The sequence below is a fragment of the Neopsephotus bourkii genome, unplaced genomic scaffold (genome assembly GCF_033783945.1).
Source record: "Neopsephotus bourkii isolate Nb327-2 ecotype Australia unplaced genomic scaffold, CSIRO-AGI_Nbou_v1 NB_114, whole genome shotgun sequence".
NCBI lineage: Eukaryota > Metazoa > Chordata > Aves > Psittaciformes > Psittacidae > Neopsephotus > Neopsephotus bourkii.
In genome coordinates, this window is record NW_026900631.1 from 948,609 (window position 1) to 973,166 (window position 24,558).

Consider the following 24,558-nt stretch of genomic DNA (forward strand, 5'->3'; position numbering starts at 1 on the left):
CAAAGTATTCTTTAGTTCTCTTCACTCATATAACTAAAATTATTTCCCTCCAGTGATAAAAAGAGTGAGCGAGCAAAGGATATGCATCTAGTGAAGAAGTTAAGTGCTTTACTCAAAGCTAAAACCTCAGATCCAGGTAGGTTCTCTTGTATGATTCTTTTCAAATTGTATGTTATCAAATGGGTCTTGTATTATCTATCCTGTAAGTGGACAAACACAGGTATGATTGTTGTGCATTGTAAGTGCATTCTGCCTGCACCAGGTTAGATTTAACCTCATACACTGATCCAGTATAAACCTTGTCTGCCATGTAAATCTCAGTTTTACTTTGAGTGCTTGCATAAAACATGGTCTGTATGCAATTCATTATGCTATGTAACGAAGTTTGGCATTTGATGCTAGATACCCTTCTTCCTCTAAGTGATACAGATACTACTGAGCTCTTGTTTTGTTTCATTTTCTTAAGCTTATTTTGGCAGTTTTTGTGATAGTGTCTTCATCTTCACAGCATGAATCTGTGTGCCTCAGTTATGGTGTGGGTTGACTTGCTTTTCAGGTTGCATTTGAGAAATATGAAGTTCTGATTATGTTTGTTTGCAGATTTGATTGAAGCTGAAGCAAAGGAATTAATACTTGATATCAAATACCCTGCTACAAAGAAACAGGTGAGTATTTGGAAGCCAATATACTTTATTATTAGGAAAAAAATTAAATTATCAGATTAGTGCTAAATGTTTTAAATGTTTCAAAATATTTTTTTTCCTAGAGGTATTTGAAGCAAATAATTGAGCTGTTTTATTCTGGGTTTGGTGTGTGTTGGTTTCGTGTTTGTTTGTAGGTTTTGGTTTGTTTTTTTCCAGCATACTGACTGGAATGAATTTTGCCTTGTGACTTCCCCCAAGGCATCTTCCTAAACTAATAAAAAGAGAGAAGACCTTCCTGTAGAATCAGATTATGCCACAAGTATATGTGAAGACAAAATACAGATGAAAAATCATTGTCAGAGTTGTGCTGTTATTGGCTTACCTTATATGTTTTTACAGTAAAGTTAAGTAAATGTTTAACTCTGAGCATCTGCTTAACAGGCTCTGGAGAGTCTGTTGACAAGTGAACGTGTGCCACTGTCGTCCCTCACCAACATCACTCAAACATTAATGGATAACTTAAAAAAACAGGGTAGGTGGATATTTATTTTGCAGATATGGAGAGGCATTTGCACTTTGCTTGCAGCACTGTAAGACATTTGTAAAACTATTCTGTTTCACAGAGAGACCAGGGCTGGTTTTGCTGCTAGATAGGATGTTTAACCCCTAAATAGGGTGTTGCTTCTATGTATTTTATGTTGCTTAATGCAGGCTGCAAATAGCTTGCTAGGAAGTATGCTATGCTTGCTATGTACCTAGTAAAGAGCGATTATATTAGAAAGCCCGTCCAAAACCCCAACAACAACTGGGCTGAGTACTTTCATCCAGTAAAAGCTTTCTTCATGAAGAAATTTTATAGAGACATTTACTTCTAGATGGTTTCGTTTGTACTGAAGCAAATAGGGGTATGGTACTTTGCATCTGTAAGCTTGAATCTACTGGAAGCACAGAATCCTTATCACTGAGGATCTGAGCTGTGGTCAGATGCTTGGTATATTTTCTTGATAACCTTTGCCAAAGTCATGTTTCGTGTGTTATGCTAGAGATACCCGAGCCAATGTCAGGAAGTGTCATTACCCAGTCAAAATCTTGTTGCTGAAAGTCTGCATGATTGTTTCTTTGAAATGATACACCTGGATCTCTCTTCTTTGTGCTTGAGGTTGACCCTCTTTTGAAGACCCAGCTGGAACTGAGGAATAGACTGTGCCTGCCACTTCCTTTGCATGTGTTGGGACTTCTCAGGGATAGAAGTCTGTTAGATTTTTTATTATCACTCGATTCATCTTTTAGAAGATGAAGCTTTAGCAATAGGAGTCAAGAAATCCCTGCTGTGTGGAAGTCCTGAATAAACCATTTGTCAATAAGAAAGGCTGTGTCACTTGTCCTGCCTCAGTGAGAATGTGACAACAAGTTTTGGGAGTTTCAAAGCCCTGGGGGAAATCTTTCAGTTCTATCAGTGGGGTATTTCTTAACCTCATTTTCTTGAATTAGATAGAGGAAATTGAGAGCTTCACACATGCAGTTCTCAAGGTAATTTTGGTCTGTCATTCTAAATCATTATCATTATCTGTTCTATTAACTCCCAGAAAAACCCAAAAGAAAGATGGAAACATGCCCTTTTACACTGAAAAGAGATTGACAGAACTGTACACTTACTGAGGTGTGTCTGTGTGTGTCTATTTTCATCATTAGTCTGTTATTGTCATATAACATTATTTCCTTCCACTCACAATAAAGAACAAGCTTGGCTGATGTTCAGCCTTTTAATTTCAGAGGAGTAGTGTTCTTTGTGCTTAATAGGTAAAAGAGAATGTGAAGCAGATGCTGGGCTCTGTGAATGCTGTAATCGTGAAGAAAAGGTCAAGTGACTGTACAGCAAGCACTGTGCATTTCCATTTTGTTTGTAGGATTCTAGTGCAATGTATTAGAAGAGCTGGTAGGGAGAAAATCACATTTAGAACCTGTTCCAGGTGAAGACGATATATTTGGAGTTATCTTTTGTATAGAAAGGTCCTTTTGGGATCTCTCTAAAATGTTTTCTTTTAAACCAAGTTGGAATAGAGAGTGGTTTTCTTTTTTATTTCTTTTTCCAACAGTGTTTTGGTGTTAGTTTCCTCCATTCTAATTACTTTTATTTGTTACTGAAATTTGTATGCTGGTAGGTACATGAAATTTCTGAGACTAAGATTGTAGAAATACAAAAGGCAGTGTCTTGCAGAGAATTCAGGTGAGTAAGTATCAAGCTGTCTTCTGATGCAAGGAATATGCTTAAAATATTGGCAGAATGAATAAGATTATAGCTTGGTATTCTTGATAAAAGAAAATACGATTGAGACTGAGTGTATTTCAGTTTTTGGCAGTCTCTGGTTTGGCCATAATGAGAAAAAGACAATAGATTTATATTCGTTCAGTTCCACATTTTTAACTGAAGGAGGTTGATAATGAGCCTTTTCTCTCTGTAATATGTCTCATAGTAATAATTCTTGGTTTATACCTCTGTGAATTAAGTATCATTGCAAGCAGCAGTGCATCAAAAACTTACACTGAGAGATGCAAGTCCTCCAATACTAATAAAGGAGGAGTTAAATGCAGCTGAGAAGCATGTTTCACTATTCCAGGCTATGTTCAAGTTCAAATGCAGGGGTATTTTTCTCTTCAGAGCTTGAGTGCGTGGATGAAGGACTTCTGCAGTTCTGTGCAAACAAGTTAAAACTGTTACATCTTTATGAGCTGGTCAGCAAATTGAATTCCCAAAGCATCCTGAAAGACACTCCACCCTCGGATAATGTGAGTAAATTACAAATTCAGTTGTCTTATAGAAGCTATTGATGATCTAGGCATAAAAATACATTTCCAAGGTCTCAGATAAAATATGTAGGTAAGCAAGTTACCTGGTTTTGTGGCCTGGAACTTTTAATGAAGTAATCTACCTAATTTTCTTTAGTAGTTTCATAAAGTTGAGACAGAAGTGAAAATACATACAGGATCTCCTGATTTCAGTCCTGTATCCAAAGTACGTGGCATATTCTTAACCTTGTTTAGTTTTGGAGGGATATTGTGGGCCCAGTAGAGATTACAAATTCTGGTATTTGCTTGTGTACCATCATATTTTGGCTGGCTTTTGGTAGCATGTGTAAAATGTATATACACTTATAAAATCCATATGGAGTGGGGTTAAATAAGCTGCTTGCTTGATGGGTGATTCTTATACTATGTGCAGGATCTAAATATGGGAAATGTATCTGTTGAAGTCCTTAAAAAAGGTCTTCGTTTAGGCTTTATGAATAACAGATTATTCAGTCATTTTGGCCTTTTTAAAAGACATTTTTAATGTTCAAAATGAAATATTTTAACTTTTCTGATTCTTTTTTTACTTTTTTAGTTTTGAAAAACATCTCTTTGTATTAGTCTTCTGATATGAGATTTTTGGGGCTTTTGCTTTTAAGGACTTGGCTAAACTGCTTCGACTGAAAGAAACAGATTTTCATAGGCTTGAAACTTTACTGGAGAACTACAAGAAAGAAAACACCCAAACTACTGTACAGTTTGCTGATGGGAAGGATGATGTATTGTCTGTGAGAATGTTCTTAGAATATTTGGAATATGAAAAGGACATGATTAATGTGAAAAATATGGAAGATGGAGAATATGTGGCTTTAGGTAAGAGCTATTGAACTGTTTGTCAAATTAGAATCATAGAAACCATGGATGTTAGGACCTTAAGATCATCTAGTTTCAAATCTCCTGCCATGGGTGGGGACACCTCACACTAGACCAAGCCCTGTTCAACCTGGCCTTGAACACTGCCAGGGGTGGAGCATTCACCACTTCCTTGGCAGTCTGTTCCAGTGCATCACCACCCTCACAGTAAAGAACTTCTTCCTTATATCTAACCTCAACTTCCTTCGTTTATGTTTAAACCCATCACCCCTTTTCCTGTTGCCACAGTCCCTGATCAAGAGAATGTATAAATTAGACTGTAAATTACTATAAATTACTTATAGACCAATTATAATCTAAGATTGTATCAATACTTCAGCCTTAATTTGGGGGCCTTAAGATGGCTTGCCTTCAAATTGTATGTGACAGTGCTTGTTCTAGACTTTTACCTTTAGCCATAGGCCAAGCTTTTCTACCTAGATGGGTATTAGTATAAGCTAACTACAGCCATGTTATCACTGGGCATTCATTTATTAATGCCACTAAGTTGAACAGTGGTGGTGAGGTACTGAGCAGGCTCTGTAGGCATGGGTTAGGCTCCAGCACATTGCAGTGATTTGTGCCTCTCTGGTAGTGCTAGGACAACAGTGCACTTCTTCCAAATACTGTTTTTTTCTGGATTCTACATTTGTTCAGGGATGAAGTTCTAAAACACTGGAGGTGCCCACTGGTGTAGGTGCTTGCTCAGAATCTCTCTTACATCCTACCACTCATAACTGTGCAGCTTCCAGGCACATCTCTGGGTGGTATTTTTAAATAGATGTTTAGCCCTGGACAAGACGTGAAGAATATTAAAAGATCTTAGGAGCTATTGTAATTATCCTGGAGGAGAAGGGGAAGATGGAGAACTGCCTCTCCCCCATGGACTGGCTCTCTGAGAAAAGGCGAAAGGTGTCATTAAGAATAGCCTCCGATAGATGGCTCCTGAAGTACAGAGGTGACAGTGCTGAGTACAAATATCAGTAAGTCTCATGACCACGAAATTTTATCATAAGGCACCAGCTACTAGGAAGAAAATTACCTGTATCCCAGCTAAAATTAGGACATCCAAGCAGTAACAACAATAATAGCAATAAGCTTTGTTAAAATCCATTTTCCATGTGACTCCTGTAGTGGTCGGAACACATAAGTCCCTAGTGGAGAAGAAGGCTCATTACAAAGGTTAAACCATCAGGGAGTCCTGGATGTAATTTAGTCCTTTTTATTGCACTCAGTGGGATCTGATCAATAGATGATCTTTCATATAAGTGCAGAGGGAGAGGCTGTTACTTCAGATGTTCATAATGTCAACTAATTTTTGCTTCAGGCAGCTTTTTCTTCTGGAAGTGTTTGTGTGGGGAGAGTTCTGCAGAAGAAATGTGTCGTGCATTGGAATCAGCAGGCTTTAGCCCTCAAATCTTGTTGGTAAGCTTTCTATTACATATTTTGAAAACAAAATACTGAAGGGAAAAATTCTAAGTGTTGACTTTTGTATTAATGCTGTGTTCAGGGTATTGAGATACCCCACATTCAGTTCTTTAGGTGCTCTTATTCATACTTCCCACTTAAAAGATGGCAAAGGAAAAAAAAGGGGGGGAGAAATAAGATCTTATGCATTAACTATATTGCAATATTAGAATTTCATTATATTGTTTTAATTCAATATTCTTTTTTTTACAGTCACTCCTTCTCAATTTATGGCTTTCCAAGGAAAAAAATATTCTAGACAAACCAGATTCTGTCCGTTGCCTTCACACTATGCTGTCACTTCTGAGCAAAATGAAAGGTGAGATGTGCATTTGGAACACTTAAACACAACTGATACTAATTACTACAAAAAATTTGCTGCTAATAGCTAAAATTATTAATCACAGCCTATATTATCACTTAGGGTTTCCCTCCCATTTCTTCATTATTAGGGAACAGAGGTAAGTGCTTTATGTTGATAAACTAGCTGAAAATAAGATCCTGAAGAGTGTCACAGTTAAAGGCCTCATTTATGTCCTGTAGTTTCACATGCTACTAAATTGGCACAGCTCCTATTTGACACCAGAAGGTGGCTGTCTCCTTTTCCCGCTGTTGTTTTGGGTGTATAATCCTACCTCTCTCTTGTGCTGACTGGCTCTCGGAAGTCCTTTGAGTTGCTTTAGCCTCCGGGACACTGTTATTCCAGTGCCATTTTGTATATTGAACATCTTTAACTTGAGGAGACTTTCTGAAGCCAACTTGCTGTTATTTAAGTTAAGTTGTGTAGTGAATAAATACTGATGCTCCTACCTCACTCAGAGCTGCTAGAGATATGTCTGTGCCAGGTTCCCTTATGTCTAGTACACCCTAGGGCACCATTATGAGCTTGAAACTCTAAGCTACTGCTGCTATCTGAATAAATTAGTTCTGCTGAACACAAGGTAGTTTGAAGAGAGCCAGGTTGAGTGCACTGTATGTGTGTGGCATCTTGAAATTACACAAGCTGTCTGCATTTTGAAGTGTCATTTTGTAATATTCTTTAAATGTAGTAAGTGTGGAGCAGGTTTTACTACCTGGTGATTTAGATCTATTGCCTGTTTCCTACGAATGAAACTTGGAGAATGAGTAATTCACATTCTGCTATTTATTTTAAATTTGAATTGTAATGTAGAAATTGTATGCTGCATGTCCAGAAAAAATAATGTAGAGTAACTGGAAATTTGCTTGTCATGTAAGCTATACTAATAAAGTGCTGCTTTCAGTGTTGGTTGTTGCTTTACTAGTTTCAACACCCAGTGACCCTAGTTGAGTTTCCTACTCTTCCCTTTCTCTACAGTTGCTATAGATGAGTCGTGGGACACTCAGTCAGTTTCCCCCTGGTGGCAGCAAATGCGTACAGCTTGTGTTCAGTCAGAAAGTAATGCAGCTGCTTTGTTATCGGCTCACGTTGGGCATTCTGTGACTGCACAGATCATTGACAGTGTGACAGAGAAAAAGGTAAGTCATCTCAGACTTCCCCCTTCTGTTTTATTTACTGTATTAGCCCCTTGCAACTTGCTGTCTTTGTAACAGAATAGCGTCCTCAGCGTTCATTTGGCATCATTCTCACCTGTGCACGAGCATCCTGCAAGCCTGAAAATTTGTATTTGAATTTGAAGATTATGCTGAAGTGAATAAAGGATAGATCAGAATCGCTTACTAAACAGATTTAAATGTGATGAGAACTGCACAGTGAGATTTTATCCTGATAGTAAATGGTGCTGACAGACATGAAGCCTATACAGTTTCCACATAAATCCACTGAACTCTGGATGTTAAACCTGTTTTAACATAGCTGTGATTTTTTTATTATTATCCTTTTAAAATATACTGATGAATTGTCTTAGCAGTTACGTTACTATGCCTTCTTAAGGTGATAGGTGTTTGGTTTTCTTGGCAGTAAGTATCTTTTCACAAACTTGGGAGTAAGACTGTGAAGCTCCACACAGCATTGCAGTTCAAGATGGAGAAGTTACTCCATTCCTAAATAGCCCTAGGCATATGTGTGTGTTAGTACTTGTCTTAACTGTTTAGTCTTGTGAACAGACTGCCTTATAATTTATAACCCGATTACCTAGAAGTGCTTTTGTAATTTTGAACATTCATCTTAACTATTCCTAGTCTGTATATTAAAACTGCCAGCATTGTCCAACTAGCAGTGTTAGTATGTTGCAGCATACTGTTCTTTACTCGTATGCTCTCTCCTTTGTTACCTTCTCTTCTGCTCTTAGAAGAATAAAGTAACAATTTTATTTCCCTCAAAACTTCCCTTCCATAAAGCCGTTTATCTTTTCATCTTTTTATTCCCGACCATCCTTTGGCTTAAAGCTTGTAAGTGTTAATGGCCAGGCTTGTGAGAACTAGAGCGCTTGGTGTCTTGGTGCACAGAGCTAAAAATCAGATCTGCACCCCTGCTGGAAAGATTCTTGGACATCCTGGTAGACCCAGTATTTCTGAGTGCATGATATGTATTTTTTAACACAGTAGGAGACTGAAACATAGGTGGATTAATGACATATATAGGAAATGTGTATATAGAAGAGGATTTAAAACTAAATATTTTTGAAAGGATTCTAGCCCTCTTTTCAACTAAATATGAGCTAAAAAATGGGCCTATAAGATTACTTTTCAAGTCTTTTTATTTCCTTAGGCTTTTAGTTAAGAATCTGTGCATCCTGTGGGTAGTGTGGGATGTCTCATCGTCTTTGCACATAGTCAATGTGCATACTCTGTTTGAACTAAATCATTCTTTAAAATGCAGTAGCTCTTGGGATATAGCTTTCCATTGTAATAACATGCATTTCTTAAAAACTGGCCTCCTTTCAGTATACAGACCCAAAACAGTTCATGTGTTCTGTCAGTTTTCCCAAATAACTGTAGGTTCAGACACAGAATCCTGGGAAGCACTTTCCCTTGATACTGAATACTGGAAACTCCTGCTGAAACAGTTAGAGGATTGTCTGATCCTTCAAACACTGCTGCACAGCAAAGTGAGCAAAAGGACAAAGAGAGTTTCATCACTCCAGGCTGATCCATTGGGCAAGCTTTCTGTGAAGAAATTGCTTGAAGCTGGAAAAGGTACATTTTTTCACTTGGAAAGATGGTTGATTGTCTCTCTATTAGACTTCTACTTACCTAATGCATTGGTAATTGCTCTGCTGATTACTTTCCTTAATTTAAACCCAAATGTAAACTTCGTAAGAGTATTGCTTAAGAATTGTAAAGGGGTATAACTGTAAAGACTGCATTGTAATCTACTCGGTTGATTAGGGGTTTTTAATGGGTAGTTATCCTTGTGTAATTAACAGTAGTGGTTAAAACTCTCTCTTGTCCTTTGATTCTGAACCATCAGTCTTCTGGGATACAGTGACTGTACTTCATTGCTGTTTGTTTGTTTGTATGTCCCAGGAGGTATTGCTGACACTGTAGCCAAGTGGGTTTTTAGGCAAGGCTTCAGTCCTCTTGTACTGAATTTGGCCCAACAGAAAGCCAGTACAGATAGTACTGAAGAATCTGAAGAAATGCATACCAGTATCTTTCTTGAGGAACAAGAAGCAGATGCAGGCTTGGAAACAATCTTAGGTAACAAGATAACATGAATTTTTCTAATTCTGCACATCTGCAGAGATGTTTTAGTCACTGCTGTTGTGAAGTAGCAGAAATTACAGTGGAAAGAGGTCTGTCTTGTAACTTTAGATTTGCTTTTTCTAGAGCTGCTGCAACTAGCCTATCAGCAATTTCCTTGTAGTCTGGAAGTGGATGTACTCCATGCACACTGCTGTTGGGAATACGTAGTGCAGTGGAATAAGGACCCAGAGGTAAAAGAATTTCATTTTCAGGGAGGAATGTTTAAGACCAAATCAATAGAAACAGTTTCAAAAGTTTCTAATAGTTCATAAAAGCTTTCATTAAGATGTCTGAGAGCATACTAGTTACAGTATTTCTGTCATAAGTGCCAAACAGACATTGAATTGAGAAAACAAATGCAGGTCCTGAGGCTGAATGGCACCTCACAAAGACAGGAATGGATCTTTCCAAGCTATCAGATTCTCAGGAGTGGAAGTGCAGAAACTGGGATTCAAACAGGCAGCATGAAGAAGGGTTTTCACTGTATTTTAGGCAAGTACAAACCAATTTCAGCACTGCCATATTAGTGATGAACTTTCCCTCTTTTTTAGCTATGCTAAACCAGATCACAAAATGCTGAATGCATTAGGCTAGAATCCATTCCATTAAAGAGGAAAGAGGGATTTCCTGAACATTCTTAGATTTCCTGGCCACTGCTGAGAATTGTCATAGGCAAATAAAACAAACCAGAAGCCTTTTACTGCTGCTGTCCTGTAGTTTCTCTAATAATGGAAAATACTGTCCTAAGTCCAGCTGACATTAAAATTGAAATCAGCACTCCTTAGATCTGTGCAGGATAACACCTTGTTATGAAAGGATCCTTTGAGATTGTTAAAAACTTCATCCGTCCTAATGGAATGGAATAAAAATTAATCTTTCTAGCACAAATGGATTTTGTTTTTGAAAAATGGCTATAGTCAGTGGAGGTGTCTTTCAGCAAGGAATATGTTTGCAGTCCACAGACTTAAAGAAAGCACTGAAAACAGTGCTGAAATCACAATGTGTTCCATGACTGAAACATACTTTGCCACATGAATACATGTTTGTCAGATAGTAGCAGAGAAGACTGCAATATCAGAATAGCTTAGAGTTTTATAACTGTCAGAAAGTAGTAGCTTTAAAATAATCAGTAACCAAAAGAATCAATATTTTACATTTAAACCAAGTTTTGAATAATGCGGTAACTTGTTCTTTTGCTTCTTTTGTTTCACATAAGGAAGCGTGTTTTCTCATTCGGTCTATAGATCACCTCAGATGCATCATTAACGCTCATGTTCAGCATGGTAAGTATGAAGCTGTTGTTAAAAACTACCTCTGTTAAAACTAACCCAACAGAATAAATGACTGTTTGTTCACTAGCGTAAATGTATGCAGGTTTTAAGTAGTGATGGCCATTCTGTCTAAAGAAAAAACACCCCAAGACCTTTTACTGATACTCAAGCTTTATTTTTCTTGTTGAAACTGAGTTTCCATCAAACCATGAGAATGTATTGACTAATCAATAAATAATCATGTGTTTAACTAAAACATTGCTCTGAAACTAATTTTTTATTTGTATTTAAATCATGGCACATGCTTCTTGCTGTCAATTACATTTCATGCATTTCTTGGTAATCTGTTTTAGTGAATGTGATGACAGTTGTCTTTTGTAGGCTATTTATGTGCAAATAAGGGGCAGTCTATGCCTAAAGCACTAGTCTTAAACTTTCTTGCTTACCACTGAAGTTTCTGTGTACCTACAATGTTTAACCCAGTCTGTATAATGTTTCATTACACTTCTGATTGGCTTTTCACTCATAAGATCTCTTCCCCGTTCACTGGGAATCCACAAGTTTGCAATTGTTGCAGGTATCGCCCTGATGATGTGGAATACATTCATAGTCAAAAGGCTTTCCTCTGCTACCTATCTAATGGACAAGGTGAGCACATTATTGTGATAGTTGAGGCTGAGTTTTTATTAGCTGAAAAGTGAAACTAGTATTTTTTAACCATTGGGGGTTTTTGTTTGTTTTTAAGTAAGTTTGGAATATCTTTGATTTAAGCATTAAAAAAACTCCTACTGATTTGGTTTATTATTTAGCTAAGTTCTGAATTGATGAAAGAATGTATGTTTTAAAATATCAAAGCCATGAGATGGTCAACTATAGGCAACTTTAAGTAATAGCTGATCAGCACTGGCTGATGTGTACTGAAGAGTCGTGCACAGCATTAGCTTGTAATTACTAAATAAAAAGTATTTGTGAACCAGTTTGGAACTACGTATGTGTGCATGTACCAAATTTAAAGGTAGAAAACAATAAATAACCTAAGGTGTTTTCTCTGTGCCTGTTTCCTAGTAAGTTATTGCCATGAAACTTTCAAATTCCCACAAGAAACATCTTCTCCTAACCTTTTGGTTCATCTCGGTGGATATGCTGGAGTCCTCACTCTTTGTTTCCTCTTCCCTTGTTCCCTACTGTTTCTCTCTAATATCACACCTGGTATTTTCTTGTTTTATATTAGGAAAATATAAATAAAAGGTTAAAATGTGGTATACCAAATACCTCATGATGAAAGCTATTTAATTGTGCTAAAGTATTTGTTTATTTGATAGGTTGGAAAAGCTCCGAAGGACAGATTATGCAGACGGGCAAGTAATAATACTTTTGTCTAAATGGGAAGAAATAAATAAAAATGCCTGAATTTTAATACTAATTTATGATTTTAGTTAAAACTTTTTTGGAAGGCAAATCATATGCTCAGAAACTGAAATTCACTTGATGTGGTTGAGGAATTGAGTCTTCTTCAGAGATACAGTATTGTAAATGGCTACCTTTAGCTTTATTCCTATTTTTCCCTTGCTATTCCTATTTCTTTGTGGTAATTCATGAATATTTGTTTGTCTTTAAATAGAACAGGTTAATGAACTGAGCTTAACAGTGTGTTTTATGTCAGCAACTGTCTTCTCAAACAGAGCTAATAAAAGCCTGTTTCATACTGTTTGTTAACAGGACGTGGGCATGGGTGACGTAGCAATGACAGCTTTTCTTGGCTGCTGTTCAGAACTCCTGCAAACACTGCTAGAGGTAAACTTTCATTTTATCCTGTAGAAAGTAAGGAACTGATCCGTTCAAATTTAATTGTCAATAATACAGATACACTGATTTCTGTACTGTGCAATTCAAATATTAATGAACTTTTAACGCAGTATGACGTTTTCTTCTTTATTTCACTGTAGAACAGGGTCTTTTGCATAGAAAGCCAATAGAGATGACATTTAATGTGTAACCACTGTTCTGTGTTGCTCTGGCAGGCTGATGTTAGTAGCGACGAAATGCAGGCTCCTGTTTTAGATACTGAAGATGCTTGGGTGGCCGTAGAAGGGCCAGTATCGATAGTAGAACTGGCCCTTGAGCAGAAACGTATTCACTACCCCCTGGTTGAACACCAGTTTGTGTTATGTACCATCCTGTATGCCATCATGAGGTTTTCTCTGAAGAGTGTGAAGCCTCTTTCATTGTTTGATAGCAAGGTATGTCTTTCAAAAGCATGTGCCTTAATACTGCTACCCTTGGTATCTGTAACGCAGGCTAGCTTTCACTCTTTAAACAATTCATGCATAATTTTGAGACATTTAGTCCAGTGTGATGCGTTAATGAAGTTGTCAGCAGCATGCAAGCTGAGACCCAAACCTGATGCTTTTCCTTATAAATAAGACATTTGTAGTAACCTCAGATGCATGAAAACCAGCTCCATAATAATTAGCTGTCCTGAAAATGCTGCATCGTAAGAACATGTGATGACAGCATTTTCTAATTGCTTTGAGACATGCCAGAGGAGTGAAAACATAAATATTTTAAGGTCAGAAATGTTATGTTATATCCATTATTGCTGATGATTATTCCAGAATTCTGAGCATCTCTAAGAGAATAAGCAGCTTGTCATTTAATGCATATCAACACTTAAAATAAGAGTCACTGTATATAAAATGCAGTGTATCTCTACTCAGAGTTTGACCCTGATACAAAGAAGGCCCCACAAATCTGTTTGTTTTACCACCCTACAATTTTAATACATACCGAAACACAAAGTACTGGTGTATACTGTCATCCAAATCCTGCTGGGGATTTTTGTCCTTGGAGAGAAACGGACGATGCGGCACAAAATTAGTGTAAAAAATAAGTAACTTATTAATATTGGATCAAAATGGATTATTTGTATTCCCCTGTATCTGAGGCCTGCCTTTGGTTTTCAATTTTAGGGCAAAAATGCATTTTTCAAAGACCTCACTTCAATTCAGCTGCTACCTAGTGGGGATATGGATCCAAATGTGTTATCCACACGACAACAGGTAGGTATAACTTCTGTACTTAAACATCTAACATTCCAAATAACACTGGAGTAACCTGCAGTTTTTTGCTTCCAAGTTCCTGGTCAAAGTTGTGAGTGCAGCAGTTGAAGCACTCTGTTCATCACAAAAGGCCAAAGAAGTCTCAGAAGAGGAATTGTTCCCTTTTGAAAAGGGGAGGAATTGGCCAACTTTGGCTGTGGACCTGGCTCAGTATCTTCAAATCTCTGAGGATGTCATCAAAAGGCACTATGTGTGTGAACTCTATAGTTACGGGATGGATCATCTTGGTGAAGAGGTAGTAACAGTTTTTAATGATTTTTAAACCATTATGTCAGATATTCTGCTAATATTGCATTTTCATGTGCTTAAGATGCCTGGGAAGGTAAGGCAAGTGTTACAGGCTCAAAAAAATCCCCAACTTGAAGGAGTCAGAGGTTCCTTATTCCCAACAAGAATCTCTGTATAGCAACTAGGGAGTTGCACTAGTGGTCCAAACCAGTGCAGCCTTTTTCATTTAACTGTATTTGATAAGAATCTGCTTTTTTTTTTGCCTGTAATCTTTTAGGAAAAGTTTATGAGTCTTTGGACAAGAAAATCCTTCTTTTTCTTGAGGGGGAAAGAGATTATATGGAAGTCAGGAGTATGTTGTTGAACTATAAAACAGATCTCATGCTAATCACTGTAAAGTACAGAGTAGTTCCCTGCTCATTTGAAGCTACTAATAACATGCTTAATTACAATAACAGATAACGCAAGAAACAGTCTCAAAACTATGTGTCCTTTTAGTGTTGAGAAGCTTCTTTTGATACAGCTTTTCAAGCCTCCAGATTAGTGAGCTGTATCATGCTGCAATGGTTTCTAGTTCCTTATGTTGTTCTATTTTCAGGCCTTTCTTATGGTGACAGACAAAGAAGTGCTTGCATCACAGCTGCTTATACTGGCTGGACAGAGACTGGCCTTCGCTTTACTTCATGTGCAGACAAAGGAGGGTATGGAACTACTCGCCAGGCTTCCTCCAACACTGTGTACTTGGCTCAAAGCTATGGTAAGTTAAACTTTAGAAAAACACATTGATTTTCAGAAGCTGCTGTTCACCAAGACAGTGATAAGATCTGAATGGCCCTTTCTTACAATGGAAATGAGAATTTGTTCTCATTTTCCCTGGTGCTGGCTCTGTTTCATGAAGGGTACAGCAGCTCCGTGGGTTAAAAGCTTTAACTGAATTAATAAGCCTTCCTAATCTGTTTTGTACATGTTGAGGAGGGCTTTATATGCAGGGGATCATCTGTAAAGTTACTGGAATGCTGTGGTATTCACTTACACAGGACCCCCAGGAACTGCAAAACGTAGAAGTACCAATTGCAACAACAGCCAAACTCATTAACAAAATCATTGAGCACTTACCGGAGAATCACGGGCAGTACAGCCTGGCCTTGAACCTCATGGAGGCTGTTGAATCCATCTCATCATCGTGACACTCTTGGTGTTAGCACCGCTGTGCTACACAGTGGTATAATGCATGATTTTATACCATGAGGCTGAACTTCACAAGAAGAAACTTCTGTGTGGCTCTTGTTAGAACAATGACAAAAACAACGCTCCCCATCCCAGAACTTCAGAAGGTAATTTGGAATTGGGGTCTATTTTAAACTCTGCACTAACACAAAGCTGTTTAGTTTCTATTGTATCTGAAATACTTTGTTATTTATTTCCAACTTGAGCGCTTTTTGCAGTAGTCTAAATTAGATCTAACAGTTTTAGCCTACTCACAGAATCCCATCTTGTGAAATCCTGTATTTCATGCTGGCAGGAACTTCTGCACTTCCACTGTTCCATGTATGATTTGAGAAACAAGCTGTAGAATTACACCCAAGCAAAACTTCAGTCTCTGAAGTTACCATGTAAAGTCAATACTGCTTTGTCAGAAGCTAGAGCTGGCCTTGGGCTCATGCCTTGTAACTGCATTGTACGTGATGACAACACCTACACTAGACATTAGAGGAAATGTGCTGGGGCCTTATGTAAAAGGACAACTGCCAACACTAGAAACAGCTTGGGAAGGAGAACCCAGTTCTCCAAGCACAAGTATGGACTCATCTTTTAGTCCAGCTCTCCCAGTATTGTCTCTAGGATGCTGGCCTTCAGCTGAAACTGGAATTTCATCCCTCTTCTTTATTATTAAGCTCTGCTGAGTTTAAATAGGTCAAGGAATGTCTTACTGTAAGATTGTTTTCCTCATCACTATAGAAGATGTAGTATAAGTCTCTGCACATGTAACTTGTAGTCAGAAACTGCTTAAGTAGTTGACCCAACTTCACTGAAGATCTATAGTACTGAGTACTTTAGCCTTAAAAACCCCATTTTTATCTACGGTACCTACAGGGAGTCATATAGTGAGTATCTTCACTATTGGACTGGTATTAAACATGATTATCTTGCATCAGTTAGTACTGTCTACCTAGAGGAAACCAGGAGTGAAAACTAAACTAGGTGTAAACTGTATTTGTCTTGAAGTCAGCTGAAACTACTAGCTCCATCTTGTAACCTGCTCCTCTTGCATTAGATGTAAGAAACATTCATAGTATTCTGCCTTGCTAGAGACAGGATTTGGTCTTATCTTCCTGACATGGGCTGCTGTCAAGAAAGGGTTAAATTCTCCCCCTAGAAATGTCTTGACTTCCTAGAGTGATAGGAGGTCAGAGGAAGAATTCTAGTAAGTGGCCAGCCCTGGTCTATGTTTTAGATACTCCTATACTGTTCTATAACAGGTTAAAACAGCTTTAGGGGACAAATGGCAGGGGGCAAGACTGTATGGGGGACTTTACACCTTGCCTGACAGCACTTTAGCCTGCTGCAGAAAGGAGCATGCTAGATTTGGTCATCAAGGAACACAAAAATGTGTCTTAGTTGCATTACCTTCTGTCTCCTGGTATAGCTGTGCGAAGGATTTTACTGTAACTGAGTATCACATCAGAGCTGATGCACTACACCAACCAAATTTGTAATGTATTGTAAGTAATACTCTGTATATAGTGCTATTTTGTGTCTAATTTGCTGTGGATTTGTGTAAATTGATTAAATAAAATCTGAGGTTTCATTGTGTCTTTTCCTTCTTTTTAGGGAATGGTGGTCACCACCTTTTCTTCCTCTGTTTTACAAGAGGAGTAGACACTCCCATAGAGAGAAAACTGGTTTGCTGACTGCTGTCAGTGTAAAGATTAAATAGTAGTTTTACCATGAAGTTCCATGTAAATGGAAGTGAACTTCAAAAGAACAGAGGCTGCTAAAACCAAGTAAATCAGTCAGTTATTTAGAACCACCCTTTTTATTAAGCTGAAAGTGATATACACAATGAGGTATATGTACATACGGTTCCCCTCTAAACACAGGAAAATCTACTTGGGCTACAGCTTAAGCATCTGATTCTACAGGCTTTAGTCCACAGACCTTCTGTTCAGCCCCTGCTTTGGCATACTGCAGTACTCACAGCTTCGGAGCAGCTTCACGTGCTCCCTCGTCCAGCAAGGACTGTGAGGCACCGTGGGCAGGGACTGCTTGTGGAATCGGAAGTGTATCTCCTGCAGCGAGGGCACTTTGCTTTGGTAACTGGTAGAGCTATGACTTTATATGAAGATTCTTCACGGATATCACCCCCTGTTAAAGAAAACATTATTGCTGAGATCATGTAGGTGGGGGCTGGGTACTCAACTCTACATATGAACAACACAGTATGGTATAGTGCAGAAAACAACACAGCAGCCTGTCTGGAGTAGTTCTCGTACCTTCCAAGTTAATCAGGAAGGTCCCTCTGATGATGTTTGCGTCTGTAGGTGTTTCTTTAGGTAGCTCAGTCAGCAGCGTTGTCTGGGAAGCCATCATTATTTCATTCAGCTCTGAAACACTCGAAGTTTCTTCAGCCTGCAGAGCCTAGGGAAGAGTTCATTTTCAGACCTGTGAGCTGGCTTTGTTCAACATCCTCCTCCCAGATAACGTTAAAGCAAAAGCAGAATTATTGTGTATGTGATTGCAGCGGCTGTCAAAGCCTTGGCATGAAGGGAGAGCAGGTCTGTTCACATACACATACATGGCTAAATATATACATATATATAATTCTGTTTAGATCTACCACTGCAAGGGCTAAGGTTCTCCACTCTTGAAAACAAATGCTAAGGTAGAAGTTCCTGATCGGAGTGAATGAGAGTCGTTTACTTACTCCTCAGCGCCTCTGTGACACATCTGCAGTGCCAGGTCCAGTTCTGTTCTCCCTGATAAAAGGGAGATGTCCAGCAAAGCACCATAAGGATGACTGAGATGGTAGACAAGGTGGAGCCAGGCACTTCTGAGTGGGGGCCAGTGGCAGGACAAGAGGCAACAGACAGAAATTGGAAGAAGAAATCACAGAAAGCGCAAACCCACTTCTATACTGCGAGGGGGGCCAGACAGTGGCACAGGTAGCCCAAGGAGGGCATGGAGTCTCCAGTTGGTATCCACAACCCAACTAGACATACCCTGGGGGACTTGTGCTAGATGTCCCTGCCTGAGCAGAAGAAAGCATACAGCACAGATAACACTATTCTTATTTGTGTCTTTTACCTCCATTAATTCAAATAGCAGTCCAGGCTCAATTACAATGATGACTTCGTATTCCAAAGCATTCTTGCCAGAGATGGACCCAAGGAACGAGTCTCTCATTGCACATGCACCTTCTATTGCTTCCTCAATGCCAGGCTTCTTCCATGCTGAGCTTGCATTAATCCAGCCAGTACGAAACACACCCCCTGAGTCTTGAAAGCAAAGCAAAGGAATCTTTCATTTAGTGTCTTTTAGCCAAGTGTTCAGAAAATGAATAAAAACAAACAGCTTATCTATGTGCATTCTTTTCACTGTGCAGTGAAACAGCAGACTGTGAAAGAATCCCTTAGAAATCATAGGTGCTTTACCTTTCTTGTAAGGGAGGTGCTGGAAAACCTCCTCTGCCAAGTGGGGCAGAATTGGTGCAAAGGACCGGACTACTATGTCTAAAGCCTCTGCTAGCACAGTTTGACACGAACGGCGCTTGGGATCTTTTTCTCCTTCACAATAGAGCCTGCAAGACAGAGATAAAAGCTGGGAAGTACTTGTGTGTTCATGTTACTGTCCCTGATCCTGAGCCATCCTTTCAGGATGCTTCACTGAAGGTACAGGAGTCTGACCCAGCTTGCCTTTTGAAGGAAAGCTTTTCTTAATTGCCTTTCCTAGGCATGCACAGTGGTGCAGGTACAGATCCATTTGCATGTGCAGCTGCATTTTGTCAAAGGAAAGATGCTGTACATGGCATGTTAATTTGCTTTGTTGAGCAGAAACAGAATCACTTTCAGAGAGGTGAGTCTGCAGCCCTATCAAAGTGCATTAGTCACATCCTTTGGATTCTCTATGGTTTTTACAGATCAGCAACAGACACTAGGGTGCCCAGGTAAGTGCTAAATGCTCTTCTACCTTCCCAGATCCAGACACACACATTTCTAGGTAGAAATACAGCTCCAAGAATCTGACTTTAAAAGTCTGAAAGGTGATCAGGCATACACCTTTAAAACAAAGTGATTCAGTGCTCTCAGTGCACAGCAAACAGAAGCTCGCTGATGACAAATACTCAGCTGACAGCAGCCAAGCTTTACCTATGAGCTTTAGTGCAGTAAAGCACAACACATCACTGAAATGTTCTTGGTGCTCACACGACATTCACCTGGAGCATTATTGCCTCCATCTCAAACTGATGAACTTGTATTTCCTCTTCTAAGGGCAGCAGTAATGAACGTACCTGTCTTTGATGATGCTGAAATAAAAGTTTGATAAGTTTCTGGAACAGAATGCTTGCAATAATCGAACAACTTTGCTATAATTGTATTCTTTGTATGCTTCTGTAACCTGGAGAGGGAGCAAAGAGAGAGAAAACAGCGTATGGATTCACATACATGGCACACGACGACAATCCCTGATGAATCTTAACTTAAAGAAACTGTAATGAGTGATGGAGTCTGGGAGAATCTTTCCTCCAAAAGGTGGGTTGTGGGGAATATAGAAGCAGTAACAATTAGAACAAATAAATAACTTCAATTCAGATTTCAGGGGAGAGGACATGGGGAACCTCAGAAATTATCTTTCTTATTCAGAACAGTTCTGAGTGACAGGAATTACTGAATTTTGGACTACGGCAGCTTTCCAAAGCTCTAAAATTTTTGGGGGTTGTTTTTTTATATTCCATTCTGACTATTTCTAAAGACTTGTAATTTGAGGCCTTGAGCAGGAGGGAGTGAGAAAACCAGCCAATGTCAAAAGTAAGTTCAGAATGTTAAAAACAAAGCTTTCTTCTCCAAATCTGAAATGGGCTTAAGGGAGCTCACACTGCATCAAAGAAAGTGCCATGGTCAGAATTTGCCAACTTGGCACATACTCTGTACCTAAAGAGCCTAGAGGGTATAACTGATGATAAACATTATACATACATTCATCTCAATACAGTTTACCCCTACCTTGCTGCCATAATCTTGCAGTAAATGCAGCATGTATTGATCCACTATGTACATCTCTGGAGCAGGGATGGAATCTGTTTGTGGGTTGAAGCCAGCCAGGTTCCCCAGCATGAAGCGTATTGCATTCCGAAGCTAGGAGCAAACCAGGAAAATGAAACATTAATGGTGTGCGCTTCAGATGAAACAAATTATAATATCCTAGAATGAATTAACTGGAGTTGACTGGTTTTCAAAGTGACTGAAGAGTTACAGTAGCATCTCTTTATCAGGGACTGTAGCGATAGGACAAGGGGTAATGGGTTTAAACTTCAGGTTAGATCTAAGGAAGAAGTTCTTTACTGTGAGGGTGCTGAGGCGCTGGCACAGGGTGCCCAAAGAAGTTGTGAATGCTCCATCCCTGGCAGTGTTCAAGGCCAGGTTGGACAGAGCCTTGGGTGACATGGTCTAGTGTGAGGCATTCCTGCCCATGGCAGGGGGCTGGAACTGAGTGATCTTAAGATCCTTTCCAATCCAGACCAGTCTATGATTCTAGGATGCCAAAAGGACTTATACAGAAGTGAAGACAAGACTGGCTATTACTGAAGAACGCTGCAAACCCTAGTCTTTTCCTTAGGACACTTTACTGTTTGATTCACAGATGTAAAAAGCAGTAGTACCTCCCTACCTGAGTTCAGAAAAGCCTTCTTTAGGCTAAAGGTTAAAAAGGTTTGCCATGAATTCTACTCAACCAACATAAAATCAGATACAGAGGACCTGTCACTAGAATGAAGAGCGTATGTGGGTCTTTCTTACCTTGTTGACATCATCTCTTGCAGCATTAAGTACAACAGGCCCAATCAGCACCTCAGTGAAAGCATTGGATTCTGCCACCCACCAGCGGAGAACATCAGCACCATATGGGGGCTCCTTGGTGTGATCCTAAGTACAGACAGAAAGGCACCAAGTTAAAGTGCTGGTGGCCCTGCAGCATGGCGAGCAGCGCAGTGCCACACTGCCACTGCTGTGAAAGTATCTGTAAGCATGCAGGTGGCCACTGTATTTGCAGGTCTTCCCCCTCTTTTAGCAAGCATATATACCATTTATATTATCCAGTACAATAGATACCTGCAGCAGTCTGCAGACAGGGAATGCCAGAACTTGGGTAAGCTAAGATCAACCCATCTTACAGCCTGAACCCCCTGAATGCTTAACATTGCTTTTTAATGTTAATATCTAAAATTACATTCTCCCACCCCCTCTTCAGACTGTTTTCCACCCTCTTTTCAACCCCAAAAATGTAGTCCTTTTGAAAAACCACAGAAGCTATTGTGTGTCTTACTGAATTAGATAAAGTCTTTGTAAGGATGCATTATCTAGAGCTGCAAAATCTACTTGGCAGCCTTTGAAAGAGCAACAGCAGGACTGTGTAGAACATCAGAGCATCACCTGCAGTGCAACCTCCTTGAGCACAGAATGAAATCGGTTTCCAGAGTCAATCCACAGCCTAAGCTGGGAGCAGACTGCCCCGTACAACCACAGCTCTGACTGCTCAGCTCATCGTGTAGGTTTTAGACAGTTTGAAAGCAAAGGTTAATTATGTTAAATGTTTTTAAACCCTGCCCCAAATCACTCCATCGACAGTGTTCCCAAGTGAAAAGGAACCATTCTACCCCTCCTGTATAATGCGCTTCCTTTTCTCTTAGCACAGAACAAAGGTGTGGGGTCTTCAGAAGAGCCTTACAAAAGGCAGCTGTTCAGAGAAAAACATACCACAAGGCTGCTGCAGAATCTGGTAGTGAAAAGTTGCAACTAGCGATTCTTACAAACTCAAGGGTTTGACTTACTTCGCCTCCATTGATAACTACGTCAGGGTCAACCACGTTGCCAACAGATTTAGACATCTTCTCCCCTTTCTCACCAAGAGTAAATCCATGAACTACCAGAGTCCTGAAGAAAAGATTTTAGCGAAAACAATATCCCAGTGAAAAATCTTTGTTAAGAACAGGTTTCTAAGGATATTCCCACATCAAAACATACAGAAATCCTCTATTTCGCTAAGCCTGAAGCTTCATCCGTTGATTTCAACCAACCATGAATACCCTGTACTACCCTCCAAGCAGTGATACAACTTGATTTTCCTCATTTAATTTTGCCATGGGAGCAACAGATTGTTTCAGGTATTTGGGCACATGTATTTCAGATGAATTAAAGACTAAAAATATTACTCTCTTCAAGCCAATGTATTTCCCAAATTTGCACAGCTTCCTTGCAACTGACCCACATTACCCTCCCCTGTGGTTTTCATCTGCCAGGGGACAAACAGAGCTCCAGGATAAGACACACACAGACTAATTCTGAATTCCTTACAGCCTAATGTTCAATTCACAAGTTAATGATCCTAGATTTCCATCCTGCACCTCCCATAGCAATCCCTTCGATAATGGGAATGGAGGAGATGGCAAAAGAACAGGTCTGTATCTGGCAGTGTAAAAGGATACACCTAAATGACTGAGAAAGAAAACAGCTATTAAAATTAGGATTGAAACAATTCAAACCATAAATCCATTACAATCTAATCTGAGGAAAGCTTTATACTGAAGGTGTTACAACGTAAGTCAGATACTTACTAATGGCTTTCTCTCTCGATACTGTTCACACTATCAGAAGCCTGACATCTAATAAACGAATTAGCAATGTGTTTGCAATCCACACTTACTTATATGGTGCTTTATTCCTTGCTGCCACACTTGTTAACAGAGAGGACTGAAACCAACCTCCCAGTTGGTCTTTTCCTTCAAGGTACGTATCTGCTCTTTGCTCTGCACCTTTAAAACCAGGAGATTTTGTTTAAAGTATCAGCCTGTATCTTCAATTAATACACTTCACAGGAAATCTAAGAGAGATTAGTAAAACTTATTCTGCTCTTTAAACACAGTATGTAGGTTACTTGTATACATGGTGCATGGTTACTGGAACATAATACAAGTAATTCATTAGTAGCACAATGCTTTTTTTAAGTCAAAGATATTTAACAAATGTCTTTCCCCCAAGCATAATAGTAAGTTATGAAAACAGAAGCTGTCACACTCAGAGCACTTCATAAGAAGTTCTCAAAACACTCTGAAACAAAGTGAAGAACCCAAAGAAAAGATCATAAAGTTCGGAATTAATAAAACATCTATGCCACAACCTGAAACTTCACCAGCAGGGAATTACTCAGGATACAAGTCCCAGATGTAACATGCCTCTTTGCCCTAGTGTAAGGCATCAGGTACTTTCAGAGGAGACCAGGAAGCTTTGGCAGTGACCGCAGCTCACCTGTGACAGAATCCACATTTCTGGTCACTGGTGTTCCAGGAAGGTTAAACATTTCAGGGAAGGGTGAGGATAACATGGGAAACAAAGCCTGCTGTGGGAGAGAGAGGTCTGGAGGAGCATGGCTTATTTAACTTATCTAGGTGAAGGCTGAGTGGAAGTATCATTCCATATAAATACACAATAGAAAGGAATGCTAGGAACTGGAGCCGATCAGTACTGCTGGCATCAGAGAAAAAAACAGGCAACAAGGCGCACAGACTGGGCATGAGCTACCTGTACACTAAAAGCATAACAGCAACCCTATCCCTGCCTGGAGAGGGACTTTTTACATGGGAGTGTAGTGACAGGACAAGGGGGAATGGCTTTAAACTAAAAGACAGTAGAGTTAGATTAGGCAGAAATTCTTCCCTGTGAGGGTGCTGAGGCGCTGGCACAGGGTGCCCAGAGAAGCTGTGGCTGCCCCACCCCTGGCAGTGCTCAAGGCCAGGTTGGATGGGGCTTGGAGCAACCTGGTGTAGTGGAAGGTGTCCCTGTCCATGGCAGGGGGCTGGAACTGGATGAGCTTTAAGGTCACTTCCAACCCAAACCATTTGATGACTCTATGAACTAACTCAGCCCTCCCACAGGGTTGAAAGGGCAGCAAACTTATAAAGACTATCTGTGGAGTTCAGTCACTGGACAGACAGGTAAAAGACTTGTAGACTCAACAAGTCCCTCCTCATTCTAACCAGTCCCAGAAAGGTCACCATGAGAGTGAGAACAGAGTAATGTGGAGGGACACAGAGAACATGCACGTCAAAGCCTAGAAATGTGCAAAATGATACACACATCTGGCAGGAAATTAGTTCCAACCCTAAAAGTTGGTGGTGTAATTTTCCATATATGCAGACATTAAGTTTGTATCTACTGCTCCTCCTCTCCTCCCCCGAGGACCCCTGAGACAATG

The 24,558-nt window shown here is 39.5% G+C and overlaps 2 protein-coding genes across 2 annotated transcripts in view; one reads left to right on the forward strand and one right to left on the reverse strand.

The window, feature by feature from the left end:
• RAB3GAP2 (RAB3 GTPase activating non-catalytic protein subunit 2) overlaps positions 1-16,467 on the forward strand; it is a 42,991-nt gene extending 26,524 nt beyond the window's left edge. Inside the window, exons 16-35 of the mRNA XM_061365377.1 lie at positions 54-136; positions 601-665; positions 1,086-1,176; positions 3,304-3,431; positions 4,091-4,304; positions 5,671-5,768; positions 6,024-6,129; positions 7,147-7,307; positions 8,711-8,927; positions 9,258-9,431; positions 9,561-9,667; positions 10,693-10,759; positions 11,325-11,395; positions 12,070-12,105; positions 12,467-12,541; positions 12,769-12,987; positions 13,717-13,806; positions 13,883-14,101; positions 14,693-14,851; positions 15,132-16,467. Of these exons, the coding sequence (XP_061221361.1) occupies positions 54-136; positions 601-665; positions 1,086-1,176; positions 3,304-3,431; positions 4,091-4,304; positions 5,671-5,768; positions 6,024-6,129; positions 7,147-7,307; positions 8,711-8,927; positions 9,258-9,431; positions 9,561-9,667; positions 10,693-10,759; positions 11,325-11,395; positions 12,070-12,105; positions 12,467-12,541; positions 12,769-12,987; positions 13,717-13,806; positions 13,883-14,101; positions 14,693-14,851; positions 15,132-15,281 (2,530 nt within the window). The 3' untranslated portion in view covers positions 15,282-16,467. The remainder of the gene's footprint in view (positions 1-53; positions 137-600; positions 666-1,085; positions 1,177-3,303; positions 3,432-4,090; positions 4,305-5,670; positions 5,769-6,023; positions 6,130-7,146; positions 7,308-8,710; positions 8,928-9,257; positions 9,432-9,560; positions 9,668-10,692; positions 10,760-11,324; positions 11,396-12,069; positions 12,106-12,466; positions 12,542-12,768; positions 12,988-13,716; positions 13,807-13,882; positions 14,102-14,692; positions 14,852-15,131) is intronic.
• A 645-nt stretch (positions 16,468-17,112) lies between these two features.
• Positions 17,113-24,558, reverse strand: part of IARS2 (isoleucyl-tRNA synthetase 2, mitochondrial) — a 29,724-nt gene continuing 22,278 nt past the window's right edge. The window contains exons 15-23 of the mRNA XM_061365364.1: positions 23,011-23,119; positions 22,139-22,241; positions 21,108-21,233; positions 20,316-20,447; positions 19,604-19,710; positions 18,747-18,892; positions 18,400-18,590; positions 17,589-17,733; positions 17,113-17,460 (exon numbers count right to left, since the gene is read on the reverse strand). Of these exons, the coding sequence (XP_061221348.1) occupies positions 17,309-17,460; positions 17,589-17,733; positions 18,400-18,590; positions 18,747-18,892; positions 19,604-19,710; positions 20,316-20,447; positions 21,108-21,233; positions 22,139-22,241; positions 23,011-23,119 (1,211 nt within the window). The 3' untranslated portion in view covers positions 17,113-17,308. The remainder of the gene's footprint in view (positions 17,461-17,588; positions 17,734-18,399; positions 18,591-18,746; positions 18,893-19,603; positions 19,711-20,315; positions 20,448-21,107; positions 21,234-22,138; positions 22,242-23,010; positions 23,120-24,558) is intronic.